This window comes from Pipistrellus kuhlii, unplaced genomic scaffold (assembly GCF_014108245.1).
Source record: "Pipistrellus kuhlii isolate mPipKuh1 unplaced genomic scaffold, mPipKuh1.p scaffold_m20_p_15, whole genome shotgun sequence".
NCBI classification, from domain to species: domain Eukaryota; kingdom Metazoa; phylum Chordata; class Mammalia; order Chiroptera; family Vespertilionidae; genus Pipistrellus; species Pipistrellus kuhlii.
Genome location: NW_023425460.1, coordinates 18,440,218 through 18,463,125, shown reverse-complemented (window position 1 = coordinate 18,463,125; position 22,908 = coordinate 18,440,218). Strand labels below are relative to the sequence as shown.

The 22,908-nt window shown below is 41.4% G+C and overlaps 1 protein-coding gene across 4 annotated transcripts in view; it reads right to left on the bottom strand.

Annotated features, from left to right (window-relative positions):
* Positions 1-22,908, bottom strand: part of FAM13C (family with sequence similarity 13 member C) — a 114,900-nt gene that overhangs the window by 11,591 nt on the left and 80,401 nt on the right. For all 4 annotated transcript variants that reach the window (XM_045581857.1, XM_036438418.2, XM_036438419.2 and 1 more), the window contains 4 exons: positions 18,541-18,625; positions 9,386-9,596; positions 7,480-7,618; positions 1,031-1,112 (listed from right to left, as the gene is read on the bottom strand). In XM_045581857.1, coding sequence (XP_045437813.1) covers positions 1,031-1,112; positions 7,480-7,618; positions 9,386-9,596; positions 18,541-18,625 — 517 coding nt within the window. The remainder of the gene's footprint in view (positions 1-1,030; positions 1,113-7,479; positions 7,619-9,385; positions 9,597-18,540; positions 18,626-22,908) is intronic.

Genomic DNA, 22,908 nt, shown 5'->3' with positions numbered 1-22,908 from the left:
ATAAAAGATTTATTAAATGGGCCCCAAACAATGAAGGAGACCCAGATCCCTTTATTTTCAAAATGGGGCTTTCAATCTATATAGGTGGGAGACAAGGTTAAAGAAGGCACAGTTGAAACAGAATTTTTATTGCAATGTGGCTTTATATAAACCTACATAACTTAAAAAGCCACCTGGGACTTATCAGGGAATTACATTTCAGAATATGTTAGGGGACTGGTCATTTGAGCGAGGCTATTTAAATTGATTTCTCAATTACATAGCGCATTTTCTTTGCTTGATGTTTGCTTTTAGTGAGACACTGGTGTGGTGTTTAAACACTGCGGATTTTATAAACCCGCTACATCATTCCAGTTTAACATCACTCCATTATTATGACCTTCCAATTCTTTAGTCACCATACTTCTAGAAATGTGGAAACTTTCCCATGTTTCTAAGTAGTGAAATGAATGTGGAGAGAGGAATAAATTTGTATTCGTAAATAACTACCGTCCTTTAAAATGGATTTTAGACTTAATTAACACTCACACCTCCATTTCCAGAGAAAGAAGAACACTGGATTAAGAGGCAAGAGAACCGAGTTTTACACTTAGCTTACCACTCCCCAGCGACATAAACTGTGGGCACATCTGTGCAATGTGGTATGTGAAGTAAATGACTGCTGGGACCTCTTCTGGTTCTAACATCCAAGAATCCAATAACCCAGGGAAGTTAATGCTCCACATATTGAAATGTGCCTGGCACTGAAGTGCATCATTTCACTTGCAAGTCTCAAGTTCCTCAGTCTATTTATAAAAGATTTATTAAATGGGCCCCAAACAATGAAGGAGACCCAGATCCCTTTATTTTCAAAATGGGGCTTTCAATCTAGGTGGGAGACAAGGTTAAAGGGGGCACAGTTGAAACAGAATTTTTTAAATTGCCCTGGAGTACATTTGTCGTTACTTTGACTGCTTCTTTTCTCAGAAAACACATTGTCATTATTTTAACTGCTGCTTTTCTTAGGAAAGAGACCCTTGGCTGGTTTTACCTTTGAGTTGTTTACGACCTTTAGCCAAATCATTCATCCATTTCAGGACTTCGGGATTAGAAGTCTTGTCACCATGTGAAGGCTACCAAGGGAGGGGGAAATGGGAATGGGAGGGAGGGAAAGAAAAAGAAAAAAGAAGAGAAAATTTTAAAAACAGCTCAATACACAAAGACAGTTCCAGAACAAAACATATAAAGCTGGGAGATAAATTCAGGCATTAAAAACTCTAGCTCAGTGGTTGGCAAACTCATTAGTCAGCAGAGCCAAATATCAACAGTACAGCGATTGAAATTTCTTTTGAGAGCCAAATTTTTTAAACTTAAACTTCTAAAGCCACTTCTTCAAAATAGACTAGCCCAGGCCGTGGTATTTTGTGGAACAGCTACACTCAAGGGGCCAAAGAGCCACATGTGGCTTGTGAGCCGCAGTTTGCCGACCATGGCTCTAGCTGATGGAGTTGCTTCCTCTACACTTTCATTCTTGTCATGGACATTGTTTCTAAACATGCCTGGTTACCCAGCATTTTCACAACCTCCTAACCATTCCAATGCCCTGCAGTGTAACTCAGTCCCCTTGTTGTGGGCCACGCCACCCCCCAACTACACATACACACACACACACACTGCCTGCACTTTTTTTTTTTTTAATTGATGTGGATGAATGCACTGATACAAAACAGCGTTACTTGCTTGTGCTCACATCCGTGACTTCTGACCACAACCTGCCTGGAGAACACTGAGTATTTAGCTCCTATCAGTTATATCCTCCAAGTTGAACAAAGGAGACCCGAGGTTCTCTAAAACCTGACAGTAGCCTGGGAAGTCAGTATGTCAGGGTAACACCCAGACTTCCAATCCTCCCACTGTTTATAGACTCAGTATCCACTTAACATTAAGCTTAATCATATGTGTGTAACCTTGAGAAAAGTCTCTCTGTCCCTCAGTTTCAGCATCAAATGAGAATTATAATCGAATCTCCCTTGTAGGGATGATGTGAGGAATAAATTAGTTAATATATGCAAGACACTGAAAAACACCCCAGGCATACACTTAACACTATAGATGTGTTAGTTAGAATTACAAATATTATTATTACTACTAACAGGGATGGTAGGTAGCAGTGTTACTACCAGACCTTCAAAGAAACACTGAATACATCTTTACCAACAAACAAATACATACGGGTATTTTCTTTTTTAATCAATCTTTATTGTTCATATTATTACAAAGGCTCCTCATTTCTTCCCCCCTCCATCAGGTTCCCACCCCACCCTCTGCCCTTTCCCCACCCTCCATTGTCCTCATCCGTAGGTGCACAGTTTATGTTCAGTCTCTTCCCGCATCCCCCACTCCCCTTTTCCCCCCAAGAATTGTCAGTCCACTCCCCTCCTGTTTCTCTGATTCTATTATAATTAACAGTTGATATTGTTCATCAGGTTTTTTAATTTCCTTGTGGGTTTTTTTTTAAATTAATAAAATCTAATAATTTTAAACCTTGTTTTTTCTGCCCTGGGGACTGAGAAGCAAACTTGTTTACATGTAAACTTGCCCTTAGGCTATCAAAAGGCGTAGCCATTCAAATGTAAATGGACACATTGTTTTAAGATAGCTGCTGGCTGGAATTGGATTACCTGTTCTGGGTGGGAAGGGCTTGTCCTCTCCTTTCTCCATTGAAATTAAGGTGTTAGCTTTAAAACCTCTTTTTGGCAAGATACCTTAAACTTTCAGAACTTTCAATTTTTCAGGTAGTAAATCAATTACTTAGTATTTTCTCAAATCAATAATACCTCAACATGCCCAAAGATACACTTCACACAAAAGACACTTCCAAATAGATCAACCAACCTCATCCATACCCCACACAAGGCATTCACAGATCAACACCCCAGTGCTATAATAACTCAACACATCCAGATCTAAGCCTTCATCACTTGATTCAGCAGACCCTCAAGTTCCTCCAAAAGTTTCCAGCCGTGTCTGAGAAGCAGCCCTGGGACATGGGCAGGCGAGGAGCGAGCTGTTCCGGCCCAGCTGCTTGGGCCTGGCCTCTGTTGCTCTGGTCTGCTCCACAATCAGCTGCTCCGGGCCCGGCCGCTTCGGGCCTTGCTGCTCCGGGCTTAGTTGCTGCTGCTCTGGGCCTGGCTGCTCCCAACCCGGCTGCTCTGGGCCTGGCTGCTCCCGACCCATACGGGTATTTTTGTCCTACCAAGTAATTAATCATACATACTAGGGTATGGAAATAACAATATATGTTTTATTTTAGAAGGACATGACTCTGTTAATATAAATCATTCACCTTGATTTCTGAATTTCTTCACAGAGCATAAAAGTGGATTTTCTACAGAAAAGAGAAAGTAGGAGATAAGAGCCAAACATACTGAGCCTCCATCCCCATGGATCAGTAAGAAACTTTCTTAAAAGAGTTGAGGCCACCCTGTTAACTAAAATGCAGGCTCAACAAGATTAATAGTTACTTTGAATTGAGGAATATACATAGAAATATAGAGTAATGTTCATGATAACATAATCATAAACATCATAATAAAAGAACCATGTGCACTGCTTGTGGCCAAGTCTAGGGGGTCCACTAACTCCATGTAACATAGAGTTTTTGGTGAGACAGAGGCCTAGGGAGATGACTGTGTTCCTCTCAACTTCAAAGGGGAAAACTGCTTGTGTGACAGGGCCATCAAATGTGCTATTAGGGATTAATTAGATTAATTGTGAAACACCAGACATGCTTCTGTCACTCCTAGAGTGACGTAAAAATCATGCTTTCTAAATCAGGATAGAAAAGATGATTGAAGGAGGTTGACAGTGATGATTTTCCCCAGGGGAGTTTAAAAGGGATACTGTGGTTTCCAAAAGGGAAGCCCTGGTTTCAGGACCTTGGAGAGTGAGATGGGGGCACACCTCCAAAATATAGAACTTAGCTTGGTCCTATCCATGGATGGCTAGAATGAGGCCCTGTGCTACTTCCTTGACATACAGACTGGTGCTTTGGCTTTGGGATGTATATCAAGTCCAGATCCCATTATATGGGCAGTCAGTGTACATTTTGTTTCTCTAAATCCTCACAGAATTCTCCACTCTGACCTGAAGGATCAGTCTTTGGAACTTGTCTTTTTTCCACTGGATAGGCTCCACATAGTTAATGCCATCTTTTGAAATACTGTTAAAAACAAAAACAAAATCTTCTGACAAAATGTTTTAAAGTTTGAAATTTTCTGGAATGAATTTTTTATTTCCCTGCTCTTGGGGGATATTTCAAATGAGGTTAAATCAAGCTCACAAGGGTAGCAGCTTTCAAATCACATGGAAAGTTTTCATGCACAGGTTTTGAATCTTTAAGCCTTTTAATTTGTGAACTGAATAATCCCAGTTTAACAGGATCCCTTCCCCCCCCCCCCCCCCCACCCTTGCCCCCGAAAGCCATACACTCAGATATTACATTGTAGATTTTGTTCAGGGAAATAAAAATGGGGTTCCAGAGTTATATACAGAGGGGATCATTGGCCCAGAATTGTGGTCTGCTAACAGCAGTTTAGAAAGATTTCTAGGTTAGGAATGAAAATACCTGAATTATTGTCTGGCTAGATCAAATCTTTGCTGTCTGATCCTGGAGAAGTCATTTCCCTTCTCTGGGCCTCAGTTTCTCAATGGTCAAGTAAGAAATAAGACTGTCTGAACTCTTCCCATTCAAACTTCTTTAACTACAGTGAAAGTGGACATCTGGCTAAAACAGCCTTTTTTTTAGATCTATGGGGCTAACAATAGTTAAATGTAAAATCAGTTGTAGGGAATAAACATGGTCTTGGATAAGAATGTAAGATGGTTACTCGACAGAGAGGGAAAGATGTACTGTATGTTATACCAGGGCCTCAGACTAGCAAGCACAGAAGCCTGACAGGAGCTCAGGTTCAAAAATTAGCACTGGGTGCTATCAATTCCATGGTCAGGCTGTCAGGAAGGGAATGCCTTACCCACAGCATCCAATAAAAGCCCACTGAGATGTCCAACCTCTCAGCACAGCTGGCACCCTGACAGGAAGGGAGAGGAGAGGCCCGGTTTCCTGAGACAATGGCAGGTTCTGATGACCCCACAGGCTGACACACGCTGAAGCAGGGGTGAGCATGAAGCCTCTTAGCCCTACTGCGTTGATCCATCCATGTGCATGTGTGAGTGTCTACCTGTGTGGGCCTGTGTCTGCTCTGACGCCAAAGCTCCTCTAGTCAAAGAAGGCACCAGGAGACATTCTCTTCTAAAACAGGCAGGTGCTAGGTGGCCATTATAGTTGAGAAAAAGTAACAGGGTCTGTGACTGCATGCAGAAATGTCTAGCAGAGATCTAATGTGTATGGTTTTCCTTCCATTTCTGCCTGCTCCAACATCACTTAAATAGATTCAAGAGTGGATACTATCTAGGACAACTGACTCCAGTTGTGCTAAACACTGTAATAAATTTATGTGTGTACTCCTTCACTTAATGCTCACAAACTTCTGAAATCATTGCTGATATTAACTCCACTTTACAGATGGATAAACTGAGACTCAGAAAGGCAAAGAAACAAGTCCCAAGTTATAAAATTGCTGAATGTCTGTGCTGGATTCAAATCCAGACCAGTCTGACTTACGAACTGCAGAGTAGGAATTGTTGACAGGATTTGGGAATGGAGCCCCCTACTTGTCACTCAACAGATTCCAACGTGAGAGCATCACAGATCCACTAACACTCCAGCAGCAAACAGAGAGAGTCAGCTTCTCTCAGGAAACCTAGAGCTTTCCAAAAGTGGTTATTATGAATTTGCCCTCTACTCCTCCATAGTAAAACCTACTGGAACTCAGTCTACCGCCCAAGCCTGAGCTGACACAGCAGAACTACATTAAGCAAGTTATAAGCTCTTCGCTGGGCCTCAGTCGCCTTACCTATACTCCCAATGTGTAGAGCACCCTTCTGCTCTATAAAGGACAATGCGTAGCTGTAACTCCATGGCTTCAAAGAAGGGAATAATTTTTAATACCCCAACTTAGGTTGTCCTGAAAGTCAATCAGATTTTTTCCTCCATTTTGCAAAGCTAAACACCATTCCTTAGTAAACTTAAATCCACTGTAGGAAATACGAGACAGAACAGGAGTGGCACATCTCCCACTCTCGCCTTCCTTCTCAGAACTTATCCTACCTTCACGGAGACCTGCAGATTACCCCTGTACCAAGTGCTTAGTGAGCCCTTCAATATTTCAAGATGTATGAGACGTTATTCCCTGTTCTCTTTTATTCTAATAACAAGCTTATCTGGGCTCTCTGCCAAAGACCCTGTATCTTTGTGCATTTCTACATGAACATGAATTTTCTCTATGACATGGTCACCATTACAGAGAATAAATAAAACTAGCATTGCCCAGGCCAGTGTGCTCAGTTGGAGCATCCCAAAAGGTCACAGGTTCGATTCTCGGTCAGGGCACATACCTAGGTTGCTGGTTCAATCCCCAGTCAGGGTGTGTACAGGAGGCAGCTGATCAATGTTTCTCTCTATATATATCTCCCTCTCTCTTCCTCTCTCTCTCTCTCTCTCTAAAATCAATTTTTAAAAAAAACATATCCTCAGGGGAGAATTAAAAAAATAAAACTAGTATTGGCTACCAAGACATGTACCTCTGACTCTACTGTTTCTTATGTAAGAAAACAATTGGACAAGGAGATAAACCAAAGATCTTATATACATAGATCATGGACACAAATAATAGGGTGGTGAAGATCTAGAGGTGTCAGTAGGGGCTGGGCAGAGGGAGTACAGTGGAGAGGGGAAGAGGTAGGAGACATCTGTAATACTGTCAACAATAAAATAAAAAAATAATTAAGCTTTTTTTTAAAAAAAATGAATTCTACACTGCAGCACCAGCAGGCAGCCAGTGTCTCTCTGACAGGAAAGGACAGATCAGGGTGTTCTTATGAGTGGCCTGAACAAATGTCACTTGAGAGGCCCTCATCCATCAACTAGAAGCACTCTCATATCAAAGAAAACTCTCTCATTATGTTCAATTAGAGATTCTGTCCTTTAGGTCATGAATAGGTTCTTATCAAAATGCAAATGGAAAAGGTTTAAAGGGAAAAATAAAAACATAATTCAAAAGCTTTTCAAACTTTAATTCCTAGAAACACTAGTGATAGTAAGGTTCCTTGAGGGGCAAGAAGGAGAGATCAGTAATTAAATTATTTTGAAAATAGCACTGTAATTAATTACTAGGAGCTATCTTAGTAGATATCAATCGACGATAGCATGTGAAAACAAGACAGACCCAAGATGGGAACTCAATTTAGGATGAGTTCCTGGGCTGGCCAATGAAATGAGAGCTGTCCCTCATACAAAATGGTACCGAACAGAAAAGACAGAAAAGCCAACGCATCTCTTTACATAAACCATGCTCTTATTTTAAATCCCCTAGTCCTTACCCGGTATTTCTTTTCTTGTTCAAATTTCTCTTCAAATTTCCGAATTTTCCTCTTGAGGCTCTGGATGTGCTTGGTGAGCTGGGCAACGGTCTGGGGCTCCTTGCCACCACTACAGCTGCACCGTGAAGAACTCCGGGGCCTGCAGTGATCACAAGGAGAGAAAGAATAAGCAAAACCAACGGTCTTCCAGTAAATGCCGCTGCTTATCTACAAACCACTCATTTTTTGACACGTCTGCCATGGCATCTGCTCATCAATGGATGCCCCTGATTAGTGTCAGCAGGGACTTTAATGTACCGCATTTTCCGGCGTATAAGACGACTTTTGAAATGAAAAAAAAAGTCAACCGAAAATCGGGGGTCGTCTTATATGCCAAGTATATCCCGAAAAACGTCTCGATATGCCGCTAAACGAATTTTCCAACTCAATCCCGAAAATCATCTGGATATGCTGCTAAACGAATTTTCCAACTTGATCCCGCACCAATCACTGCAAGGCTGCTCGGACAGCCTCTCTAACTCAGCCAATCCAAGCAGGCTTTTTATGCATGCAAATTATACATGTTCTGTACCCGAAGCTACACTGTGTTCTAGTAAAAAGCCTGCTCAGATTGGCCAGAGTCAGAGAGGCGGTCTATTAAAAAAAGAACTGGTGTTGCCTCGGAAGTGGGGGGTAGTCTTATACAGCGAATATAGGCCTAAACCTATGTTTTAACTGTAAACTTAGGGGGTCGTCTTACACGCCAGAAAATACGGTATAATTATTAGCTCAGAATATTAGCTCAGGAAATACATTTCATAAAGATTGGAGGAGACCCATCTAAAATTAAGAAGAGACAGTCCTGTTGTAGGATTATCTTCAATAGAGTGCATGAGCCCCACCTACCAATGTTTCCAGGGAAGATTTAGGTGAGTGGTTAACGTTGACAGAACAGAGCCTTTGCAAATCGGATAAAAGGAATGGGCCTCCTCTTCAGAAAATGCATCCAACTTCTCACATGACACACATTTTATAGTAACAGTAATTCACTAACTCCCTCAAGTCTATCAATATATCGTCCAAAAGCCCAGGTTTGAATAAATTCATGAATAGCAACAGAAGTTAAGGAGATACTAGAGATTTTCTGCAGGTATTTTAGCCAAGGGAATCTCACTTTAGCTCTCAATCAAAATTATTTGTGGAACTTGCCGGGACCGGTTTGGCTCAATGGAGAGAGCGTCAGCCTGGGGACTGAAGGGTCCCGGGTTCGATTCCAGACAAGGGCATGTACCTTGGTTGTGGGCACATTCCCAGTAGGGGGTGTGCAAGAGGCAGCTGATCGATGATTCTCTCTCATCGATGTTTCTAACTCTCTATCCCTCTCTCTTCCTCTCTGTGAAAAATCAATAAAATATACTTTAAAAAAAAAACACAAAAAAAAATTATTTGTGGAACTTAAGTAAAAAAGGCAAGAACACATAGTTCCACACTTTTTCTTGGGGGTGGGCAGCTATTTTAAGCTCCCACTTAAGGAGAAATTGGGGTAGACAACTAAACACTGCTACAGTCCATCCACAGAAGCCACTGGTGGACATGGAAAGAATACTGAACTCATGAAGAATGATATTCCTGATATTTGCACATGCATATACATACCTAGGATTCTAGTCATTTCACCAAAAAAATGTTCAAATGTGGAAGCCCTGGGGTGGCCTGTATATCATGACTATCTCCTCCTGAGATAATAAGGCCTGAAACAGCATTCCCAGCTGGAAAGTACAGATATTTGCCATTTATTGTTCAGGTCTCACAGTTGCATTTGGTAGTCACGTTTGCACTGTTCCAAACACACTTCATTTGGATTTGTAAATGTAGTATTTTAAAAAAAAACTGCATGAAATGAAGAACAAAAACAAGGTTTGCTCACATCATAAACTGCTGAGCGCTGGGTGGAGAAGGGGCTGATTCAGGGTCTAAGTTGAATCTCTGGCTTTGGCTGAAGATGGAGCATCGCGGTGACAGAAGCGGGTTGTCGCCGTCAGTGATGTGATAGAGCAGCCGGCTGGTCCCCAAAGGCTGGAGGTCTTCCGGTGCACTGTCTGCTCCATTCTGCCCATCTTTGTGGACTGGCGCAGGGTCTGAGGAAACAAGGTAAGTCATCAAGACTCAGAAGGGAGAGAGGGCTTGAGACTGTCATATTCCTAAATAAGGGTCATCAACAGTCATTCTCTCTTGCCTCTTTGTTATTTCTTTCTTCTGGGGAAGGCTTTCAAAACACTGTCATGTTTGTTCTCACAGAACCATGATTAAAAAAAAAAAAAAATTGTACGCAAAGCCACCAGCAACAACAGAATGGAAACACAAATTGTTTCAGTATGAGTAATAGAATCAGCATAGCCCAAAACTACAAAAATTCTCTATTTCATATTATCTATAATGATAAAAGCATAATATGCTGATTGGACAAAGCCAGGGCTGCGAGGGGAGCCTGGGTCTAGGCTGCGAGGGAAGACGATGCCAGCAGCTGGGGTAAGGAAGGCCTACTCTTGCACAAATTTCATGCATCGGGTCTCTAGTTTGTATTATGTTAAAGGATGAATTACAAAATGTTTAGTGAAAGAAAGAGAAAAAACACAATAAAATGAAGCTGAAACAAAAGATGATAGACTAGGAGGAAGAAAAGAGGTAATACAATTGCCAGTGAAGTAAGAGAGAAGAGAAAACAAAAAAAAGGAAGAGAGGAGTCCCCAGACAGAAACATATTCAGCAGTCATTAAAAAGATGGAGAACTCTGCTTATCAACATGGAATAATGTTCAAAATGTGCTACATGAAAAACACAGATTTCAAAATAGAACAGGAATTATAACACACACATTAGATCCTTGAATTATGTCAGAAAACAAGTGGTTAATATGAAGCTCCCTCTTTCAGAGACCATGAAGCATCAGAGAAAAAAATTTATTAACAGTAACAGTAAAAAAAAATTATTAACAGTACTCTCACAACAGTCCTAAGAAGTAGATACTATCCTTTTCCCATTTTAAAGAAAAGGAAACTGAAGCAGAGAGAGATCAAATAACCTGTCCAAGGTATGTCATAGTTTTATCACAAGATAGGTTTTATGGTAATACATGTAGTTTCAACTGTAATAGAGGTAATTATTCAGCCATCACCTACATAGATTACTGCTGTTAGAAATAACTTTTGCTTAAGGGAGACAGTGTAATGTCAATCATATGCAAACTCCGAAGGGGACCTAGGGAATGAAGAGTATTAGTAGTGTATAGATACCTTGAAAGTAGCTGGAAATTATAACAGAGTAGATATTTAAACACAAATGTAAGCAGTATCAACTGGAGGAAATGCAACCTAAGCTCTGAATATTGCAAAAATGCCCAGCTTTTAAAATAATGAAAGCTGACATTTATTGAGCATTTACCTTGGGGGATATGCTAAGAGCCTCATGCGTATTTAGCTACATCATTCTCACAAGTCCTAAAAAGTAGATACTATTCTTTTCCCATTTTATAGAAAAGGAAACTGAAGTAGAGAGAGATCAAATAACCTGTCCAAGATCCACCCAACTTGCACATCAAATTCTGCAAAGATCTGTTTCTGAACAAGGCAGAACCAAAAAATATAATTTACTTGGGCTTTCCAGAAATCTATGGCAGTTTTTCATATCAGATGTTTGATATGAACAAAACCAAATGATGATTGGGTTAAATGCTCTGCAATGGATACAAAATCTACTTAACAATATGCAGCAAAGCACAGGGATGAATTAGTATCTTTGTGATGAACAGGTCACTACTAACACTTGCAAATGGATCCTGGAATAATCTTATTTTTACATTTCAGAAATGACATGAAAGAGGAAGTTGAGTCATGACTTTGAGTCTGCAGATGATGTTGATATTTTTCAAAGAGTAGAATGCTAAGCAACCACAAAAAAAGCCCACAAACCATGAGGAGGCTTATCAGTACAGATGACCTTCACTGTGTGCCAGTAGGCAACACAGCTGCAGAAAACGAATCCATCTATTCTTAAAAAGTAAGCACAAAAATGAATTAAAAAATAAAAATAGAATAGTAAGCACTAAACTATTAGTCTGATAAGTAACTGGATTTTATTTTTATTTTTTTTCAAGATCTTATGGAATACACAGAAATGACAAAAAGGTCAAGAAAATAGTAAAACTCTCTAGGAAGAATTTTGAAAACAATACAACAAACATAATAACTTTGTAATTATTTTATAAAACACCCCAAGCCAATATTTTTTTTTTTTAGGTATTCATTCATTTTTATGGAGATCATTATAGTTTCACATAAAGTTGTAAGAAATAAATTCCTTGTAAACTTTGCCCAATTTCCCCCAATAATAAAAGTATAACACCTATACCCATATGCACAAACAAGATTCTATTTCACTCCATCTGGAATACACTATGCAGGTCAGGAAGCCCCCGCTCCTTGCCTTTCCTCCCAACCCCCACAACTTGGCAGCAAATTGCATTAACTCTTCAAGTTTACCTGCTCATCTTGCATCTGGGGATAATAATGGCACCTGCTCTCAGAATTGTTAGCTAATGCTGATGTTATTCATTTAAAATCTTTTAAAGTAAAGTTTCTAAACCTTGAAACTATTGACATTTTGGGCCAGATAGTTCTCTGCTGGAGCAGTGGGGGTGGTGAGGAGGTCCTGTGCCTTGCAGGATGTTCAGTAGCATCCTAGACCTCCACCCACTAGATGCCAATAGCACTCACCCTCCAACTGTGACACCAAAAGTATATGGAAAGATTGTCAAATATCCCCAAGGATATGGAGAGGAAATCAGCTATGGTCAATGTTTTGAAAATCACTTCTTTTAAAGGAACCAATTTAGGACATCATACTACTTTCCACGTGGAAGTCATTATTTTAGTTAAAGCAACCAGTAATACACATTGGTTGTACAAAAAAGGCTCAAGAAAGATTTAGAAATAACACACGCGCACACACACACACACACACACACACACACACACAAAATGAGTAAACTTTCTCAAAGAAAGTTTGGAATTCTGTACAATTCTGAGGTTAAAATAACAGAAACCACCTCTTGACTTTCAGGAAAGCAAGCAGGCAAGCAGTGGGAGCCAGCAGTCCTGGATTATGAGAGGGATGTCTGACTGCCCATTTAATGGGATCGGGTCTAAATGGGCAGTTTAACATCCCTTGAGGGGTCCCAGATTGGAGAGGGGAAAGGCGGGGCAGAAGGACACCCCCCCCCCCCATCCTGTGCATGAATTTCTTGCACTGGGCCTCTAGTTTTATAATAAAAGAATTAATCAGGTACTTCTAATTATTTCTAGTAAAAAGCCTTCAGTTATCTTGTGACAGTTTTTGCTACAAAATCTGTGCTGTCCCAAAAAAATTAAGATACCTAGGAATAAATTTAACTAAGGAAGTAAAGGACCTATATGCAGAAAACTACACGACACTGAAAAAAGAGATAGAGGAAGATGGAAGGAAATGGAAGAACGTACCATGTTCATGGATTGGTCGAATCAACATCATCAAAATGTCCATACTTCCTAAAGCAATCTATAGGTTCAATGCACTCCCCATTAAAATACCAACGGCATATTTCACTGACCTAGAAAGAACTCTCCAAAAGTTCATTTGGAACAATAAAAGACCCCGAATAGCCACAGCAATCCTGAGAAAGAAGGGTAAAGTAGGAGGGATCTCAATACCAGACTTCAAACTGTATTACAAAGCCACTGTTCTCAAAACAGCCTGGTACTGGCACAAGAACAGACATATAGATCAATGGAATCGAATCGAGAACCCAGATATCAACCCAAATCACTATGCTCAATTAATATTTGACAAAGAAGGCACGAATATACAATGGAGTCAAGACAGTTTCTTCAATAAATGGTGTTGGGAAAATTGGGCAGACACATGCAAAAGAATGAAACTAGATCACCAACTTACACCATACACAAAAATAAACTCAAAATGGATGCAGGACTTAAACATCAGACGGGAAACCATAAAATACTAGAAGCATCCACAGGCAGCAAAATCTCAGACGTATGCCAAAAGAACTTCTTCACTGATACTGCCCCTAGGGCAATGGAAGCTAAAGAGAAAATAAACAAATGGGACTACATCAAAATAAAAAGCTTTTTTACAGCAAAAGAAACCATCAACAAAACAACAAGAAAGCCCATGGTGTGGGAGAACATATTTGCTAATAACACCACAGATAAAGGTTTAATCTCCAACATCTACAGACAGCTGATACAACTAAATAAAAGGAAGGTGAATGATCCAATTAAGAAATGGGCAATGGATCTAAATAGAATATTTTCAAAAGAAGACAGAAGGAAGGCCAAAAGGCACATGAAAACATGCTCAAAGTCACTAATTATCCGAGAGATGCAAATCAAAACAACAATGCGGTACCATCTCACACCTGTCAGAATGGCCAACATCAACAAATCAACAAACGACAAGTGTTGGCGAGGTTGCGGAGAAAAAGGAACCCTCATGCACTGCTGGTGGGAATGCAGACTGGTGCAACCACTGTGGAGAACAGTGTGGAATTTCCTCAAAAAACTGAAAATGGAACTCCCATTTGATCCAGTAATCCCACTCCTAGGAATATATCCCAAGAAACTAGAAACACCAATCAGAAAGGATATATGCACCCCTATGTTCATAGCAGCACAATCTACAATAGCCAGAATTTGGAAACAGCCTAGGTGCCCGTCAGCAGATGATTGGATCCAAAAACTATGGTACATCTACACAATGGAATACTATGCTGCCATAAAAAAGAAGGAATTCTCATCATTTGCAGCAACCTGGATGGAATTGGAGAACATCATGCTGAGTGAAATAAGCCAATCAATGAAAGAGAAACACCACATGACCTCACTCATTTGTGGATAATAAAGATCATTATAAACTGATGAACCAAAAGATAGATACAGAAACAGTAAAGCAACAAGCAGATTGTCAAATTTCAGCGGGGAGGGGAGGAGGATCTGGGGGAGATAATAGATCAACTGAAGGACTTGTATACATGCATATAAGTACAACCAATGGACATAAAGCTCTGGGGAGGGAGTGGATGTGTGGGAGGGAGGGAGGGGGGAAAATCAATAAAATATGTAAAAATAAATAAATAAATAAATAAATAAATAAATAAATAAAAATCTGTGCTGTCAATCACCTGTGGTCAGACAGAACCAGGATTACTCTGCTTAGTCATGTGAAACATCAAACAGTCCTCATGCATACTTTGAAAGTGACAAGCAGTTAAAAAGACAACCTCATTCCATTTCTCGTTCACAACATCAGAATAGATGCTTACTAATGCCACAGAGGAAACATTTGCTTCAGCTGTGAGAGGCTATTCATTCAGTTAGAGGGATTTTTGGCCCAAGTGTTGTATGTGATTTGCAACCTACAAGTGGGGTAGCTAGCTGTCCTGGATTGCCTAGGACTGAGGATTTCCCAGCATGTAGAACACTTAGCGCTAAAACAAACAAACAAAAAACGGTCCTGGGCAAAGAAGACATTTGGTTACACTACGGACAGTTCCAAAGATGCCTTGCAGCTGGCTCCCTCTCTATCACTTTTTTTTAAGGGCCTCTATACCCTCAAATCTGGGTCTGTCTCCATCCCTTGTCCTGGTCCCCATGCCACCAATTTCTGGCCTGTAGACTTGGGTGCCTAAGCACCTTTCTTCTTCTGATAAAAATGGACTAAGCTGACTGGACATAGAACCTGAGTTATATGTCCTGTTGTCTGTAAGACTCTTCCTGTTGATGACATGGATGACACCAAGGTGAGGTAGAGGCAAAGAAACCCTGAGAAAACCTGCCCTTCCCTCTCATAATTCAAAACACTGTCAGTTGAAGAGTGGTTCCAATATTAGGGAGTAAGTTTATGAAATTTAACGAGTCCAAGACTGTCCAGAGATGAGTACTGAGGATCCGATATTTGAAAAGCCTTCCGGTCATTATGATGTGCAGGGAGGTTCAGGAACCCTAGCCAGAACTCAGTGCCTCTCAGGGCTGCCAGACTGTGCTCTGACTGCAGGTGCTGTGTTTAGCTGGGTTTCTAGAACAGGGAGTATTTCAGGTAATCTAAGAAGGACTGACCTTTGCAACTATAAATCCAATTAAAAGTCAATATTTTGATCTCAAGACATAGAAACTACTATACTTTGCTCAGACCATCATTTCAGATGCCCACTTAAGTCATGCCATAATTAACTATAAAGTTTGAAATCTACTTAAGTAACATCAATTTATATTTATGAATGTTTGTTTTTAATGGTTAATTGATAGTATATTTATAGCAAGGTATTCCTGTAAATATCACTTGGATTTTGTCTTTGTCACTAATTATTGATATTAACAATTATTAATTGAATATTCATATACATGTAAATCTCAGGGCTAGATGCTAGATTTTTAGAGAAAATTTTAAGTCACTATAATCTTTTATAGACTTATGGCCATCTGTGCTAATTTTATGCAATCAAACTCTCAATTGGGAATTTATATATGCATACAAACAACTAAAGTTTCAAAGATCACTCCTCATATCCATTCACAGCCCCAAATTAAGAAATGCTGATCTACTATGGGAAAATTGTTTTTCCTTTTGAAAAAAAGGATTATAAAATGTATGGCCTTCCTATAAGTGTGTCTTGGAAACCAAAAAAGACCAAACCACCCCATAACTTGAAAGCCTCTTCCAAACGCCTGTCAGTCATTTTATATCAAAGGATTTTACTTTAAAATTAGAGAAAACAATGTGTCAAAGTATTGTAAGATCCAATATAGGGGTTGGCATTTCTTCACTTTCCCCACATCAACTCCCATGCAGTCATGTTAGTTAATGGACACTCCTTACCAATAAGCTCAATGAAGATGAGAAACTTTGGGATGGGCTTTATCTTTGAAAACATGCAAGAGCTATTGCTGCCTATTGGAAAGAGAGAGGAAGAATAAGAGGGAGAAGGAAAAGGGGGAGAGGGAGGGGGAAGGGGAAGAGGATGGAGGGGGGAGGGGAGGGGGAAAGGGAAAGGGAGAAAAGGAGGAGGGGGAGGGGAAGGGAAAGGGACAAGGGACAAGGAAAGGGGGAGGGAGAGGGGGAGGGAGAAGGGGAGGGAGTGGGGGAGGGAGTGGGGGAGGGAGATGGGGAGGGTGAAGGGGAGGGAGAAGGGGAGGGAGAAGGGGAGGGAGAAGGGGAGGGAGAAGGGGAGGGAGAAGGGGAGGGAGACGGAGGGAGGGAGAGTGGAAATCTTTTTCATAGACTTCCCAGATTCACCTATATTTTGGAAAATCCAACATCCAACCCACAAGCGTTATCTGTGAGGAGACTTCTGCCTGTTTCTCCCATTTGACACTTAACATGGAATATATTGACAGCTCCTTTGTATGAGCAATTCGGATGTAAACTCAGTATGTATTCCCCTTTGACAAGGAGTGTTAATAAGCTTGTACAAAATCGAGTCCATCTAAAATGAGAAAATGCAAAACTATTCTTGAGCTTTTGAAAAACTGACAAACCTATACACACACAAAACTCGTAATTAAAAATATACATATAATGGGGGCAATGGGACATCCATAATACTCTCAATAATAAAAAATTAAAAATACATATATCCATTGCTTAGTAAACACTCTTTCCCAGACACTTGTGTACAATATAAAACATCATCAGGTAATTCAAAAGTTAAATTTGTATTTGGCATGAATCTTCTCTATAGTTTTGAATGCTGTTTGTTGGGATTGGTGAAAGAAGAAGAAGGGCATTGTCTAATAATATGAATAAAATCTCTAATTGGATTGACACTGGCTCCTGCTCAATTTTACTTGCATCTCATCCAAACACAATGGCCAACAGAGCAGGGGAGCCTCACCAGGCAATAAGGACAGCCAGCTGGCCACCTGCATCCGTGGGGAAAAGCACTACTTGCTAGCAGGATTATCTTAGGCCTCGGTGTCCTTACTGCACTGAATAGTTTAATTTCACAGGTCAGTTTAAGAATTTAACATAATAGATACAAAATGCTCTGACCAGTGCCTGGATCATAGAAAGTCTTCAGTAATAATAAGTACAGCTACCAATCAATAGCTATTAACCACTGTTACTAATAAACATTCCAAAACTGGAGAAGAGTATTTTGCCTGCTTATACCACATGGGTCTGTTTTAAATAGTAATGTCTTAAATGTACTATCAGTAACAATACTAAAATAGATCACTTTGTAAATCTCTTCCTGCAGTTCCTGGAGATAGGGGTCATCTATGAAGCAAGCTCACCAATTTTTACCATTGACCAAGACACCAATCTGCAAACCTAACCCATTTGTGCTCTCATTTCTACTCACATAAGTTAATCTTTCCTATGTCTTTCTGGGAGTATTAATTTGTTTCCTGCTAGTTAGCCACCCTACCATGCCCTAGATTAAAACTAGAGGAATTAACAGACAAATAAGATCCAATTTTGAGACTTCTCAAGACAGAAATTAACGCTAAAGAAATGAGAAAGAACAATACAATTTGGGATCAGAATGAATATACCACTCTTCCTCCACTTTCCCTGTGTTGCCAGACCATCATATGAGCAATATAGAAGAAAGGAAATAGCAATGTTGAAATTCTCCCATCCCTCAATACCTCAGAAATGTCATGAGTCTCGAAACTCATGAGTTGCAAGCAAGATTATCTAAGTCCAGCAATATAAAATAAGGACTTGTTTGCCACATGATACCACACAGGAAAATGAAGTCTAGGAGTCCCCCTGACCCCCCCCCCCACCTCCTCATTTCTGTAAGTCTGACTCTGACTCTTGACCCCCAGTTGAAGAGAAGGTTCTATATCAGAGCACATCTTAATTCCTCCTGCTCCCTCTCAGCTCCCCTGGGGGTAACCCAAGCACCTCTTCAGCTTTCATGTTGCACCAGGCACCCTTCCCCACAGTGGTTTAGGATGAAGCAGCAAAAGCTAAACTATTCTGAGGGTACAAACGAGGACCTCCCCCCGCCCAGCCTCTTACCTGCAGCATCAGCCCCTTCAGCAGGCACACTCTGGGTGGACGCTGGGGCTGGGTCCTTGATTCCATGCACCTGAGCAGCTTCTTCCTGGTTTGTCAAAAACGCAGAGCACAGATCAGTTTCGAGGGCTTGGAGCTTCAGCAAGGAATTCTGCCAGCAAAAGCAGAACATCGGGCTAGCTAAGTAGATGGCTAACGCACAACAGTGGGTCTGCAGATCTTGTAAACAGCCTCCTCCAGTGCGTGCCAGGAAGAGGGTGGTGGGCACAGCTGCTTCAGGCAGAGGTGGCTGTGCCAGAATCAGCTTGCATTAGTCCTCATGCAGCCTCAGTTCCTGCCTAATTTAAAACCTAACGTACGTGGGTTATCAGGGACACATGGGACTAGTGATTTCGTCAGCAAGAGACGCTGCAGCCAGAAAACCAATCTGAGAAGGTGTCTGCTTCCCGGGTGCTGGAGGCTTTACGTTCTGCAAGTGTTTCATTCATTGTGCTGACATCAGGAGCAGATGACATTGGCCCCTCCCAAGCTACCATTCACAAAAGCCAGCATCCCTACACCGCAAAGACTGCAGCAGACCGCAGTGCACACAGTTACTGCTGCAGAGGCCACCTGGCATCTGAGAGCTGCTCTGGGGCTCCCTTATCTACATTTGTATGTGGGGGTTGTGTGCTTGTGAGTGTGTGTGTACGTGTGTGTGTGCGTGTCTCCTGAAGTTACTTCTCTCACTTGGAATGTTTGCAGTGGCCTTTGATCAAGAACAGAATAGGTGGAGTGAGGAAAATGATCTTGGTCATTCAGTGTGGGCCAAGGAGAAGCAATTTATCTTTCATAGCTCCCAGCACAATTGGTTCTTAAAAAGAACAAAGTCATACAGGCTGACGCACATTCCTGCCATGATGCAGATGCCCAGCAAATTAATTCCAACCAGGTGAAAGTGAGTCACGCCTGAGTCCCCAGCAAGGCACGACTCCCCCGCAGCTGGGAAGCTCTGCAGGCCTCAGCAGCTCCTCCACCCACCAGGCTCCTGGCAGGAGCAGCTACCTGGAATGGAGCCACCAGTCCTTTCTTTACTACGACCCTCCAACACACACACACACACACACACACACACACACACACACACACAACTCACACCCCACCATCCACATACCCTATTCCCCACCCTCCGCCCCCATCTGCCTCACCTCCATATCCTATTCCTGCATATCCCCATTCCCAGCCTATACATAGCTTTATCTCCATCTGCCTACTCAACCAAGTATTTTAACACCCAAATACCTCATATCCACTCCATATACATACTCATTCCTTTCTCAGAGTCATCCCTTCTGTCCCCTATTCTACACACATACACCTTACCTTATGCACACACTACCTACCACACACCCTCATACCTAACCCCCACTCTCACACCCTAATTTATATACACATCACACATCCTTTCCCCTCATACACATCCTCACATTCTGCATCACATAAACACCTACCCCCAACATCTCCTCACACCGCAAGCCCTCCCTCCATACACACCCACTCTCCCCCCACACACACACTCTAATTCTTTCTATTACCATGAGTCGATATGAACCTACAGCAGTGTTAAAGCTGCTTATTTGGGAACATCTTAATCTATTATCTCTTGGCCATTGTGAAGGTGGCAAGTGCCTGAGCAAGCTCAGGGTCCCCTCTCTTCATGCTCAGAGATGGGGTGAGGCCGGGTACAAACCCCCGCTGTGCTCAAGGCCTACTGCCCAAAGGCCCACAGCTCGGATAAAGCATCTAACTGAGACCAGGCCAGTTTGCACTGCTTCCCCCTCCTTTCTGGGATGTTTTCCCAGCAGCTAAGTATGGAAGCAAGAGCCCAAGGTTGCTGACAGGACATACAGCAGGAGGAAAAGGGCACCAAGTTTCTAGAAAGATTTAGTAACCAATCATCTGAGAGGCAAAAAACAAAACAAAAAAAAAACGGTTTCAGGCTAGCTAGCTCCCTACTGGAGGACCGTGGCTATCAGAGTGACCTCTAAAAACAGAGCAAAATTATTCATTAGTTAAGAAAAATTAAGAAATAATGCCACGAGAATGTAAAATGGTGTAGCTGATACAGTAGGAAAAAAAACAAAAAACAAAAAATTAAAAATAGAATTATTACATGATCCAGCAATTCCACTGCTGGCTATAGACCCAAAAAGTATTAAAAGCAGAGACTCAAACAAACATGTGTACACCGCTATTTATAGCAACATTATTCACAATAGCCAAGAGCTATATTATAGACTGAGTTATGTCTCTCCTAAGTTCATATGCTGAGGCTCTAACCCCCACGTGACTGCATTTGTAGATGGGGTCTTTAAAGAGGGAACTAAAGTAGAATGAGGTCCTAAGAGTTCAGTATGACTGAAGAGAGAGACAGACCCACAGAGACAGAGAGACAGAGACACCAGGGAAGCACAGGCGCAGAAGGCCATATTAGGGCATAATGACAAGGTAGCATACAGTTTCAGATTGGAAAGATGAATAAAACTCTGGAGATAGATGGTGATGATGGGTACACAACAAGATGAATTACTTAAGACTACTGAATTATGTACTTAAAATAGTTAAATGGGCCTGATGGGTGTGGCTCAGTAGTTGAGTATCATCCTATGAACCAGGTCATAGTTCGATTCTTAGTTGGAGCTCATGCCCACAGGTTGTGGGCTGGATCCCTACTAGAGGGCATGCAGGCGGCAGCCAATAGATGATTCTCTCTCATTATTGATGTTTACATGTTTTTCTCTCTTTCTCTCTCTAAAATTAATAAAAATATTTTTTAAAAAGTTGAAATGGTAAATATATATATATATATATATATATATATATATATATATATATATGGACCAGTCCCTCCCTACAATTAGAGGGAGGATGTAGAACAAACTGAACCAACTGAGCCGCCTCTCATAAACTCCAGTTGCTCCTGTATACAAAGCAGAAGAGGACATGACCTTCACACAGAGCCAGAGGCCCTGTCAGTTCTCCTACATACTATGCGTCTGACTGTGGGAATGCATCTTGGCTATTTTAAGCCTTATTTCTTCATCTGTAAAAAGATGTAATAACAACAGTGACAAGAGCACTTGCTCTAATAATTAAATGAGGGCAAGCATGGAGAACACTTTGCACAACACCAGTGTTTGTCAAACTCTCAAGTACTGGACTCGGTGGTTATTATACATACGAGTATCTCCAAAACCCAGAAGTGCTGGGCAGAGCCAAGTTCTGCTCCAACTAAAAGGCCTTGACTCATCCCTTTACCTCCCGGGGCCTTACTTTCAGCATCTGTCTAGTAAGGAGCCAAGATTAGGTGCCTTCTAAATATTCTTCCAGCTTCAGAGGAGAGAGAGACAAACGTGCACCTATCCTGAAGATGAAGCAGAGTCTGGCATGGAATCAGTGCTTAGGCAGTGTTTGTGGAACTGAACCAACTATTCATGCAACATAAACAAACAGCAAATAATTCACTATATAGTAGTATGTCAGCTCACATTCAGAAGACTCTAAACTCCCACAGAGAGTAAGAAATAATGTGAAGACTATATGATGGCTAAAAGTAGTAATGGGGCTATTACCCATCTTCCTCCCCCTTCCCCCACCCCTTTCCCTGTACTCATATGGAAGCAGAAATGAGACTCTAAGCTTCAAAGGAGATGTTTACCTACCTGGTTTATTCCTCTGAGATACTAAATAGTAGTAAGCTTAAAAGAATGGGGAAGGGTAAAAAAAAAAAAGTCAACTAGAACAGGAGAGAGAAGATGAGGGACTCAAGGGACAAGACTCCACATAGAAGGCTAAACATTAACTGCGATGCATTGAGGACAAGATGGAAGAAACTCTGCAGACCACCTGTTACTGATGATCTCCTTCACCACACCTATGACCTATGACCTGAGAACAGCCTGTTTCTCAGCAGACAAAAGATGGGGACTCGAATACTCTGTATGGGATGGGGTCATAAAGGGATATCTCTCCTGATAACCAAAGATCCCAGGACAGGAGTCTTTACCTATGAGCAATCCATGCCCCTGTCACAGTCATATTCTGCTAATGGGTGAGGAACTCATGTCATCAGGGTTGAACCACAAAGAGCCACCGGTGAGAAGGCCCATGGGCACTGTGTACCATGCAGGCAAGGGCCATGCCCCTGCAGATATCATACCAGCACACTGCTCCCTCCCTCTGACAGCTTCCAAAGTACAGAGAGCTGCACTTGGCTGTGGAGTATGAAACTGATGTCAGCCCCTTCCTTCTGGGACTTACAGTCTAGTGGGAAGACAGTTAATACACAGGCGAATGAATCAAATTATAAGGACAGTTATTAGCGTCACAGGG